The 12,144-nt window shown below is 47.6% G+C and overlaps 1 protein-coding gene across 1 annotated transcript in view; it reads right to left on the bottom strand.

Moving 5' to 3' along the window:
- Positions 1 to 765: 765 nt before the first annotated feature.
- Positions 766 to 12,144, bottom strand: part of col4a2 (collagen, type IV, alpha 2) — a gene marked incomplete at both ends in the record, with an annotated part of 12,740 nt that continues 1,361 nt past the window's right edge. Inside the window, 14 exons of the mRNA XM_080537031.1 lie at positions 766 to 1,020; positions 2,056 to 2,342; positions 3,751 to 3,942; positions 5,761 to 5,877; positions 6,524 to 6,670; positions 7,340 to 7,438; positions 7,641 to 7,802; positions 8,006 to 8,122; positions 8,630 to 8,755; positions 9,458 to 9,529; positions 10,111 to 10,218; positions 10,828 to 10,935; positions 11,585 to 11,659; positions 11,916 to 11,979. Of these exons, the coding sequence (XP_080393157.1) occupies positions 766 to 1,020; positions 2,056 to 2,342; positions 3,751 to 3,942; positions 5,761 to 5,877; positions 6,524 to 6,670; positions 7,340 to 7,438; positions 7,641 to 7,802; positions 8,006 to 8,122; positions 8,630 to 8,755; positions 9,458 to 9,529; positions 10,111 to 10,218; positions 10,828 to 10,935; positions 11,585 to 11,659; positions 11,916 to 11,979 (1,929 nt within the window). The remainder of the gene's footprint in view (positions 1,021 to 2,055; positions 2,343 to 3,750; positions 3,943 to 5,760; positions 5,878 to 6,523; positions 6,671 to 7,339; positions 7,439 to 7,640; positions 7,803 to 8,005; positions 8,123 to 8,629; positions 8,756 to 9,457; positions 9,530 to 10,110; positions 10,219 to 10,827; positions 10,936 to 11,584; positions 11,660 to 11,915; positions 11,980 to 12,144) is intronic.

The raw sequence follows: 12,144 nt of genomic DNA, 5'->3' as shown, positions 1-12,144 counted from the left end.
ATACATGTTAAATGGTATGAACACTTGAGAGGGGAAAGCAGATTAATACAGAATACTGATTAATACCGAAGCTTTTTGCTGAGCTTTTAATCTCAAGTTTACCACCTCAACCAAAGTGGATCATTTACAGCTGGTTGAGGGTTCAGCGTTAGTGGCGAAATTAGGCAACAAAAGCATCAACGTACTTTATAAAAGGTCATATTTGGAAGCGGTGCATACACACAAGCATCTTTGGTTCTGTTCAGCTGTATGGTTCTTTTTTGGTGTGATCATTTAAAACATGGTTGGTTGGTTGGTTGGTAACATAGCTGAGGTAATAAGTTAGAGAGAGTAAGCACCATTTCAAATATAACAAACATAACAAAAATGAAAAATACACATTTATATTTCGTATTGCTGTTGATTGCTTCATGATGGGGCTTATCGTTAACTTCTCGTTAACTTCTCGTTGGGGGGGGGGGGGGACACTTGCTCTCCACTCGAAGCCTAACCACCGTCCCTCCGTCCCGAGGTTTCGCCAGTGTTTTGGGTTTTCGATGCGGGTCGACGAAGACGCCTCCGGGCCGCGGATCTACGTTTGGCAAGGGGGAAAGCTGAGCCTAGATCTGTTCATAGGAGCAACTGCTATCTTGGATTGTGTTTTGGGGGGGATATACGGGATATGACATTGTCATATGAAAAAATGACATCACAGGGTCTCGGGTGGGGGTGGGTGACTTGGTGGCGGGGGGGGGGGAGGGTCACAGGTCACAGGTCACAGCCAGGTCACAGGTTCTTCATGCAGACCTGACAGCGGCTGATGCGTGAGAGCAGCTGGCCCGCCTTCAGGGTCTCCGCGGCGGGGGCTGTCTGGAACGACTGCTCGATGGACGTCAGCCAGAAGCTGTGCTTGTTGGCGAAGTAGTGGCAGGTGCCCTTGGCGCCGTTGCACTCGATGAAGGGCGTGGTGCGGAAGTCCTCCAGGCAGGAGCCGGGCGAAGACAGGGACTGACCGCCGCCCTCGTCCCCCGCTGCCGTGTGCTGTGGGACGAGGGAGGGGGATGAGAGAGAGAGGGGGGGTGGGGGGGGGGTGAAAAAGAGAGAGGAGGATGAGAGAGAGGAGGGGGGGATGAGAGAGAGAGGAGGATGAGAGAGAGAGGAGGGGGGGATGAGAGAGAGGAGGATGAGAAAGAGGAGGATGAGAGAGAGAGAGAGGAGGGGGATGAGAGAGAGAGGAGGATGAGAGAGAGGAGGGGGGGATGAGAGAGAGGAGGGGGGGATGAGAGAGAGAGGAGGATGAGAGAGAGGAGGATGAGAGAGAGGAGAGGGGGATGAGAGAGAGAGGAGGATGAGAAAGAGGAGGGGGGGATGAGAGAGAGGGGGGGGTGAGAGAGAGGAGGATGAGAGAGAGAGAGGGATGAGAGAGTTATGAAAGAGAGGGCATGAGAGAGAGGAGGGTGAGAGAAAGGGGTGAGAGTGATGAAAGAGAGAGAGGGGATGAGAGAGAAAGGGGTGAGCGAGGGGCATAATAGATTGAGGGGTTAGGGGGGAGGGGGGGGGAGAGAGAGGTATGAGTGGTCATACACAGTAAATACAGCAACAGTGAACTGAATCTCATGGTTAGTTTCATGGTTGTTTAATCTCATGGTTGGTTTCATGGTTGTTTAATCTCATGGTTAGTTTCATGGTTATTTAATCTCATGGTTAGTTTCATGGTTATTTAATCTCATGGTTAGTTTCATGGTTATTTAATCTCATGGTTAGTTTCATGGTTGTTTAGTCTCATGGGTCTCCGTCAGTGACCTCGTGATCTTAGAATGATAAGGTTCTATCTCCGTTTAGGGAGTTCAGAGATATTGAGCGTCAAAGTTTTTACATTCCATTATGTTTTGTGAGATGGAACCTTAGTATTTTATTAATTACTAACAAACACCACACAGGCATTAATAAACACCTAATGGATCAGCTTATGTAAAAATAAAAATAAAAATTGACCAAAAACGGAGATAGAACCATATAATTCTAACGTCACGAGGACCTGTCGTGAGCAGGAAGCAGCGGGAGGAGGAGACCCACCATGAGGAACGAGTAGCCAATCCACAGGCTGCGCCAGCCCGCAGGGCATTGTGGGATGGTGATGTCCTGGCTGTGGACGGCGATGGCGACAGAGGGGGCCTCGCACACCGAGCAGCGGCTGATGTACGGCTTGATCTCCCCGTCCTCCACGGGCATCATGGGAAGGGGCGCGGTCGTGGACAGCCAGAAGGACTTGTCGTTGCGGCTGGCGTAGTAGCACACGTCTCCAGGGTTACAGTAGAGGAAGGGCATGGTGCTGAAGCGAGGCAGGCACGAGCCGGCCAGACCTGCCAATCAAACAAGCCACCATAGAGGGTTATTATACCCACGTAACCCAGGGTTACGTCAAGACATGGTCACCTGACTATCTCAGGGTTCCATCCCACACCTTCTGAAACATCACATTCAAGCACTTTTCAAGGACTTTCAAGACTCAATTCCCTCAAATTCAAGGACCCAACACGGCATAGTTTGAGACAGATCGAAATGAGAATGTATATAATAGGAACTATCCGCTCACAGAGAACAATTAAAAAGAGAGGCTTTTGAATGTAGAGGCTTGAACATGACTAGATGGTCTCTATAATTACGTAAAACATTGTTTTTGAATATTATTATTTTTGGGGGGGGGGGAGAGAGAGAGAGAGAGAGAGAGAGAGAGAGAGAGAGAGAGAGAGAGAGAGAGAGAGAGAGAGAGAGAGAGAGAGAGAGAGAGAGAGAGAGCGCGGAATTCAAGCATTGTCAATGACCCATCTCTATTTTCAAAAACCTTTAAGGCCTTTTGGATTTTTTTTTCTCAAATTCACAAACTTTCAAGGATTTCAAGGACCCGTGGGAACCCTGCTATCTGCTTAACAATAGCATGTCATGTTAAAGACCATTGAATCAAACAAGAACATCAAGACACCTTCAAGTTTTGCAACAGTTATGATTAAACACTAACACTTCCATCCATGTCTTTTTATTCATCTTTATGTACGGTATATATATATACTGTATATCTATTCTATCATTTTACTTATTTTACATTTTACTATCTGTTTACCTTTCTCCTCTTGATGTATATGTTTTAATGCTGTATGTAAAGCACTTTGTCGCCCCAGTTGTATGAAATGTGCTATACAAACAACCCCCTACCTTGCCTAGCATATGAGGTTATCTCATATATATCTGTGAATAAATGGTCGTCTTTAGTCAGGCTTCTTTCTCCTGACAGATATCATAACTAAACTCATAAACGAGTGCATAATCTAATAATACAATTCGGTTGTTAAGTCTGACGTCAAACATGACGTTTAGCCATTTCCGGGTCCAAACCAGAAATTCTCTGCACCAGAGTACCAGTGTACTAAAGCACCAGAGTACCAGTGTACTACAGCGGTAGAATGACAGTTCAATCGTTTTTTAGACTTGGATCTATTCATACAACAAGGGACACAGCACTTTCCCGTTTCCCCATATTGTCAGCGTCTTTGAGCCTCGGAAAAGCGCTATATAAATATAATGAATTATTATTATTACTGAGGCATTTCGAAGAGAGCGCCTCAGCCAACTTTGGACCCGGAAACACGTCACAACTTAACAACCGAATACTCATTCTATTTGAACATTTTCATTTCAACATAGTTGGCTTGCATGACATGTGTCACATGTCTCCCTCACCCAGGTCTTGGTTGTGTCACGTGTGTCACTCACCCAGGTCCTGGTTGTGGGCCTTCTCCTGCCCCTCGAAGTACAGCAGACTGTAGCCGTCCCACAGCTTGGCCATGCCCACGGGGCACATGGGCGTCAGGTCTGCCTGGCTGTGCTTCACCAGCAGGTAGCCCACGCTCACACTGCGGCCCGCCATGCCCGGTAACCCTGGGATACCTGGGTTACCAAGGTGACCTAGAAGGAGGACACACGTGGGTCAGATAGAGACAGTTATTGTCAGCGCCTGGTGGTTTAACTAACTTGGACTTATTTATTTATCTATTGTCTTTTCCCCCGTTCTAAAATAAAATAAATCTTTTCGTGAACAGTTGTGTTGTGTGTGATTTCCACCTTTTCTGCGGAATATATTCATACTCTATTCATTTAATCTCACTCTGTCAGCGAAAGGAATGCTTACAATGTAGTTTGAGGTTATCGTCAGACTTCTTTAATCTTACATCCACTTCAAGACAAAGCTCATGGCATAACTGATCTCACTCCCTCTCCTCTGATCTCGCACTACCTCTCCTCTGATCTCACCCCCCCCTCTCCTCTGATCTCACACTCCCTCTCCTCTGATCTCACCCTCCCTCTCCTCTGATCTCACACTCCCTCTCCTCTGATCTCACCCTCCCCTCCTCTGATCTCACACTCCCTCTCCTCTGATCTCACACTCCCCCCTCCTCTGATCTCACTCCCTCTCCTCTGATCTCACACTCCCACTCCTCTGATCTCACACTCCCTCTCCTCTGATCTCACACTCCCTCTCCTCTGATCTCACACTCCCTCTCCTCTGATCTCACACTCCCTCTCCTCTGATCTCACACTCCCTCTCCTCTGATCTCACTCCCCTCTCCTCTGATCTCTCCCTCCCTCTCCTCTGATCTCTCACTCCCCCTCCTCTGATCTCACACTCCCCCCTCCTCTGATCTCACACTCCCCCTCCTCTGATCTCACACTCCCCTCCCCCTCCTCTGATCTCACTCTCCCCCTCCTCTGATCTCACACTCCCCTCCCCCTCCTCTGATCTCACACTCCCCCCCTCCTCTGATCTCACCCTCCCCTCCTCTGATCTCACACTCCCTCTCCTCTGATCTCACCCTCCCCCTCCTCTGATCTCACACTCCCCCTCCTCTGATCTCACCCTCCCCCTCCTCTGATCTCACTCCCCCTCCTCTGATCTCACCCTCCCCTCCTCTGATCTCACACTCCCTCTCCTCTGATCTCACCCTCCCTCTCCTCTGATCTCTCACTCCCTCTCCTCTGATCTCACACTCCCTCTCCTCTGATCTCACCCTCCCTCTCCTCTGATCTCACACTCCCTCCCCTCTGATCTCACACTCCCCCTCTCCTCTGATCTCACACTCCCCCTCCTCTGATCTCACACTCCCCCCCCTCTGATCTCACCCTCCCTCTCCTCTGATCTCACACTCCCCCTCCTCTGATCTCACACTCCCCCTCCTCTGATCTCACACTCCCCCTCCTCTGATCTCACCCTCCCTCTCCTCTGATCTCTCACTCCCCTCTCCTCTGATCTCTCACTCCCTCTCCTCTGATCTCACCCTCCCTCTCCTCTGATCTCACACTCCCTCTCCTCTGATCTCACTCCCTCTCCTCTGATCTCACCCCCCCCCCCCCCCCCCCTTAGCTGATCATTCAACAGACTCTATGGCCCAGAACCCAGTGGTGGAACCTAGCTCGCTGCATCCCTCTGTTAATCCTTTAATCCAGCCCTGATTCCCCTAATCCCGTTGCCCCGGTCCATCCCTCATACACAGCAAAAAGTAAATCTAAGTAAGATTAAATATCTTAAACCAAGGTGATATATGATTGTTTTTTGTCGGACTACACTCATTTTAAGATATATTTCACTTGTTTGAAGAAAATCGTGGCAAGTGTTTTGTGGCAAATGTTTCTTGTTCTGTCAGCAGATAATTGTGCTTATTTTAAGTAATATTCCCTAATGTTATTGCTTTTTTGTCTTGTTTTTGAGAGCTGATTTTTGCAGTGTACCTTCCAGGCCCTGCAGCCCAGGGCGGCCCTTGTGTCCGAGCTCTCCGCGGTAGCCGGGGGTCCCTGGTGTGCCGCCCACCCCTGGCATCCCCTTATGCCCCTGGGGTCCCAAGAACCCTGGGGAGGGAGTCAGAGAGGGTGAAGAGGTCAGAGGTCAGAGGTCAGGTGTGTGGCGCACAACAAGAAACATGGATGGAGTACATTGGGGGAATGGTGGAGGCCTCCAGCAGCAGCCTCCCCTGGCAAGGAAGGAAGTGAGGGAAATAGGGCAAGGGCTTATGGGTAGGGGCGAGGGAGCAGCAGAACAAAAGGGAGAGAGAGACCACTCAGAGAGAGGACAGTCAGATACGGATGATCAGCAGTAAAAGTCCTCAGGGAGATATGTTGTATTTCCACTTCATGCACACTTTTGATTCATAATCAATACAATAGAAAGGGGCTTCTCAAGACAAACACTTGTACTGTGTGTCAACATAGCGTGAGCTATAAGGTTCTATCTCCGTTTAGGGCAGTTCAGAGATATTGAGCGTCCAGGTTTTTACATTCCGTTATGTTTTGTGAGATGGAACCTTTGTACTTTATGAATTACTAACTAAAAAATGTCAACATTTAAAAAAATAACACCACACAGGCGTTAATAAATACCTAATGGATCAGATTATGTAAAAAACTCATATTTTTTATTTTTTTGGGAGATAGAACCTTATAAATAGAACGTTTTGGATTACATCAGAACACAGAGGCGGTGTAACTGGTACTGTACCTGGATTTCCGGGGGGTCCCTTTGGTCCAGACTCCCCTCGCACCCCGTCAGGTCCCCTGATGCCTTGCGCCCCTGGGTGACCCCTGTCTGCTGGCTGTGTGGAGGGGATGGGGGTGGCACCCTGGTTACCCTGGGGCCCGGGGTAACCTGCAGGGTCAGACCAGGCGACACGTAGGTGAAGAAGAACAGGATGACATCACAAACATGTGAGCGTGTGGGCGAGAGCTAGGAACGTCACACAGCCGACAGGTGAGGGCCAGATTGTGTGCGTGCGTGTGTGTGTGTGTGTGAGCGTGTGTGTGTGTGTGTGTGTGTGTCAGCATGTGTGTGTGTGTGTGTGTGTGTGTCAGCATGTGTGCGTGTGTGTGTGTGTGTGTCTGCGTGCGTGTGTGAGCATGTGTGTGTGTGAGCGTGTGTGTGTGTGTGTGTGTGTGCGTGCGTGTGTGAGCGTGTGTGTGTGTGAGCGTGTATGTGTGTGTGTGTGTGTGTGTGTGTGAGTGTGTGTGTGAGCGTGTGTGTGTGTGTGTGTGTGTGTGTGTGTGAGCGTGTGTGTGTGTGTGTGTGTGTGTGTGTGTGTGTGTGTGAGCGTGTGTGTGTGTGTGTGTGTGTGTGTGCACACAGGCTGGTGGAGGTAGAAATCGGGGAGCGGGCCTCATTGTAATGGATGGAACGGATTGAGGAATGGTATATACCATCCTCCTATTTCTACCTCCACCAGCCTCCCCAGGATCTGGACATCTACTTCCGCCAGCCTCCCCTGGTACAGGTTATGTGCAGGGTGACATCATCAAAGTGAAAGGGGGGTGACATCGTTACCTGTGGGTCCACTGCCTCCTTTTGGGCCAACAGGACCTCTGTCTCCTAGGAAACCAGACCGACCAGGAATTCCCATCATCCCTTGCTCTCCTTTCCCACCTTGAGGACAAAAAGAACCCGCCGATTTTAGAGGGGGGGGGGGGGGTGGTGGAAAAGCTATTCGAAAAAGATTCATTGTTGAACAAAGCTTACTGTCTGCAAATGCTATAAATAAACAGACCGTCTAAACTAGACGAAACTAGACGAATGAAAGAAACCCGGATCATTTTGGAATGGCCACTCTGGGTGTTTGCGTTCGTACCTCTCTTCCCAGACACTCCGCTCTGCCCTTTGAACCCTGTCGACCCTTGGTCGCCTTGGAACCCTTGCTGCCCGGGGAATCCAGGGAACCCGTACGGGCCGATAACACCTTTCTCTCCCAACGGAGAGGGCTCGCCGGGAGCCCCCCTCGCCCCTGGGTGACCTACAGGACACATCACAGGTTAGAGAGACAACCGTAGGTACAACCAGTGGAGGCTGGCGGAGGTAGAAATCCTCAAATCGTCCTCCGATTTCTACCTCCACCAGCCTCACCTGAGTCTCACAACAGATGAAGTCAGCTAGCGTAACGCTAAAATGCTAAACGCTAAAGCTTCTGTTCTTCTTCTTCATGTATGTGTATCTCACCTGGGTATCCTTTAAGTCCAGGGTGGCCAGAGTCTCCGGACAGCCCCGAACCGCCTGGGGTCCCCTCCGCCCCTGGGAGGCCCTGGAACCCTGGGGGTCCCGTCTGGCCCAGGTCACCTGAGGAAAAAGTTGGGGGGATGGGTGGTAGGGTTTTGTTATGTCATTTAGATCCTAAAACTAAAATATCCTCCGAACATTGTTAGAAAGACACAGTGGGCCGATCGCCCCCACAGGGTGTGTTTAATCGTGAGCTTAGAATGATAAGGTTCTATCTTAGAATGATAAGGTTCTATCTTAGAATTATACGGTTCTATCTCCGTTTAGGGCAGTTCAGAGATATTGAGCGTCAAAGTTTTTACATTCCATTATGTTTTGTGAGATGGAACCTTTGTATTTTTATTCATTACTAACTCAAAAATTTCAACATTTTAAAAATAACACCACACAGGCATTAATAAACACCTAATGGATCAGATTATGTAAAAAACTCAATTTTGACCAAAATTTAGATAGAACCTTATAATTCTAACGTCACGATTTAGATCCTAAAACTAAAATATCCTCCAAACATTGTTAGAAAGACACAGTGGGCGAAGCGTAGCGCCCTCTAGAGCGGCGGCTGACCTGGTGGTCCTTCGGGGCCTTTCAAACCCAATGTGCCTGGTGTCCCGACCTCTGTGCTGGGGACGCCTATCTCTCCCCTCTCTCCCGTCACGCCTGGGTCCCCTGCACGGCCGAAGGCGTCCTGGCCTGGCAGGGAAGGAAAGGAAAGGCGCGGCCGTGTGAGAATAGAATAGAATATACTTTATTGTCCTTGTACAGTTTCCTATACAATGAAATTGTAGTGGTTCTTCTGAAGGTGCAAAAAAAGAAAAACGACAAATATTGTCGAGACAATAGACAAATTAAAAAGCGAAAATGCTATAAAACAAGCTAAGAGACAATTAGGTCCGTGGTGTCATAAGTGCAAATAAAAACAACAATCTTCTTAAGAAAATAAAAACAACTATAAAAGCAAGCTAAAAGACATGAGGTCAGTGGCGTTATAATACTGTAAAAATATATAAATAGGCACTTAGAATATAATTATTGCACATTTCTATTGCACTTTTTACACCTGTGAGCTGAGGTGACGACCAGGGGAAGCCATACGAGAACCCCCAGACATCTGGACGTCATCTGGACCTCAGCTCACCCCAGATTTTGACCATGCATGTCAAGTATGAAGACGGGTAAAATGATGACGGTTGTAGAGTATTCATGAGGGACCATCCCCACTGTGTAACATTGCCATGGTCTCAAGTACGAATAATCATATTTAGAGTATGTGCACTCCGGAAATGAAGCGTTGAAGTCATCGGTGTACATGCTATCGCTAATGGGATCACATGATCAAGTGCTATCTCTGGGGGATATGGGATTATCGCCATGGACACTAGATATGAGGAATACCTGGGACTCCGAACAGGCCCTTCTGACCCTTCAATCCATCCAATCCGAATATTCCCTTCAGGCCAGGGAAACCTGCAGAGCAGAGCAACAGATCAGTTAAGCATAGTGGTTAATCTAAATCAGCGATTCCCAATCTATGGGCCACGGCCCTCTGGTGGTCCGCAAGGGTACTGCAAGTGGGCCGCCAAAAACGTTTTAATAAAAAAAAAGAAAATTCATGGTAGTGTATGCATCATCATCAAAAAAATGCATCATCAGTGTGATAGTACCCTACTAGGCCTACTGCACTGTATGTATGATGATTGTATGATGAAATATCCAATAAGAATAATGATGAGACACCCCAAAAATTGTACGTGTGCGTAAAACGCCTGTGTGGGCCGTGAATGCTTTAGAGATTTTTAAGTGTTAGCCTCGAGTCCAAAAAGGTTGGAAACCGCTGATCTAAATGACATACTGTGTGTGTGTGTGTGTGTGTGTGAGTGTGTGGGGGGTGGGTGGGTGTGTATGTGCTCCTACGTGTGTGGGTGTGTGTGTGTGTGTGTGTGCATGTGTGTGTGTGTGTGTCTGCGTGTGTGTGGGGGGGGGGTGGGTGTGTATGTGCTCCTACGTGTGTGGGTGGGTGTGTGTGTGTGTATTTTGGCACGCAGTACCTATCTGCCCTGGGTAGCCTGGTCCTCCATGGGTCCCCGACTCCCCAGGTATCCCAGGTAAGCCCTTCTGACCCTGGTTGCCAGGAGACCCCTGCTGCCCGTCAGAACCTGGAGGAAACAACCGCAGAGCGACCGCAGACCATACGGTTATCGGACCGACACAAACAACACAAACACAAACCATCACAAACAGTCTCACAACGGCCTCAATGCCCTAAAAAATCAGTAAAGCATACATGCACATTACAAGCGTTCATTATAGGCATATCGTGAGCTATCTCCGTCTAGGGTAGTTCAGAGATATTGAGCGTCAAAGTTTTTACATTCCATTATGTTTTGTGAGATGGAACCTTTGTATTTTATGAATTACTAACTCAAAAATGTCAAAGTTTAAAAAATAACACCACACAGGCATTAATAAACACCTAATGGATCAGATTATGTAAAAAACTCAATTTGGACAAAAATGGTGATAGAACCTTATAATTCTAACGTCACGATATATGTTGCCACTGAATTATCTCTGTGTACGATGCCCTTATAATGCACACATCATAATGTTGCGTTTGACTCCGTTTTTTTTCAGCAGGCTTAGGAAAATGGCTGATAATTGCTTTTTGGATTGTTATACAGTGATATAGGACATTATAATGCAGTTTCCCATCACAAGCCTTATAATGCGTTATGAAGCCATTAGTCGGGCGGTCGGTCTCATACCTGGAAGTCCTCCGGTGCCAGGATCACCATGTCCTCCCTTCATACCGTGGATGCCATTGAAACCAGAGCCGCCCCTGTCTCCCCCCTGGCCTTGGAAGCCCTTGCCACCTGTAGGGAGAGACAGAGGAGAGGACAGACTACTTATAGGCCTGGATCCAAAACTTAACTAACTAATAACTAATATGAAGAGTACAGGCCTATCAATGTTGGAAAGGGAGTAGGATGAAGACTAAGCTTATCATGTCCTACCCCTCTCCCTCACTCTCAAAGTGAGAACAATTATACTTCAATTATATAATCCAGTTAATTAATTCAGAAGTATCAACAGTACTAATAGTTTTCCATTCTTAATACTGAAACAACACAAAATAAATAAATAACAAACATCAGTATCCACAATGTAATACAAAAGAAAAAGACAAAGAAAACCACATCTTAGTATCCAGAAGATTAACAACCTTCCCTTTCCTCATTTTGGTAGTTAACAAAAATCATTCCGTTAAACCTTTTTTTAAATAGAGCAATATTTCTGCTTTCCTTCATATTTTCTTCTAGCCCATTCGACATCGTAACTCCGTAGAATGTTTTTATATCCCACATGAATACACAGGTGCAAGACAATGTGCTTCACAGGAATGTAAGATCAGTGACTATACCTGCAGCGGCAACCTGTCATGCTGAAATAATGCGACATTGTGAGAATATTTGACAGACATGCATTATGGTGTTCATGTCCAAAGTAGCCTCCATGACTCACCTCCATTCCCATCGATACCCTGCTCCCCCCTCAGTCCTGTGGACCCAGGAAGGTCGATACGGGGACCCACCTTACCTGGAAAAGTTACATACAGAACCAACAAGTTTACACCACCTTCCACCGAAACCTACACCGGCTCCGCCTGTGGCCGAAGCTTCTACTCTATTGTGTTTTACAAAGAAAGAAGTATCTCCAACTCTATTCAGTTAGAACACAGTTGAAACAGCTGAGGTTGAGTTCGAACGGTGGATCTGCGTTCCTGAACTGACGCCTGAGAGATACTTCTACCGATCCCGAGTATAAACAACGGTATATGTTTGTGACGTCGTACCCTGAAGTCCCTTCTCCCCTGTGTTTCCTGAGGGTCCGTAGGAGCCGGGGGAACCCTTCGCTCCCTGAGATGAAACAAATAAAGAAACAAACACAACAAAAAGATTAGATCTGAGAGAGGTAGAAACAGCTTCTCATGACGAGATACGATCTCAATCGGAAAGATACAGTATAGGGTTTTACATGCAGGCTAGGAGAGTTAGCCGCTCTGTCTCAACAGATGGTGAGCT

The sequence above is a fragment of the Nansenia antarctica genome (genome assembly GCF_963989245.1).
Source record: "Nansenia antarctica genome assembly, chromosome: 7".
Classification (NCBI taxonomy): domain Eukaryota; kingdom Metazoa; phylum Chordata; class Actinopteri; order Argentiniformes; family Microstomatidae; genus Nansenia; species Nansenia antarctica.
The sequence above is the reverse complement of the archived record's forward strand: the minus strand, read 5'-3'. Positions and strand labels throughout refer to the sequence as shown.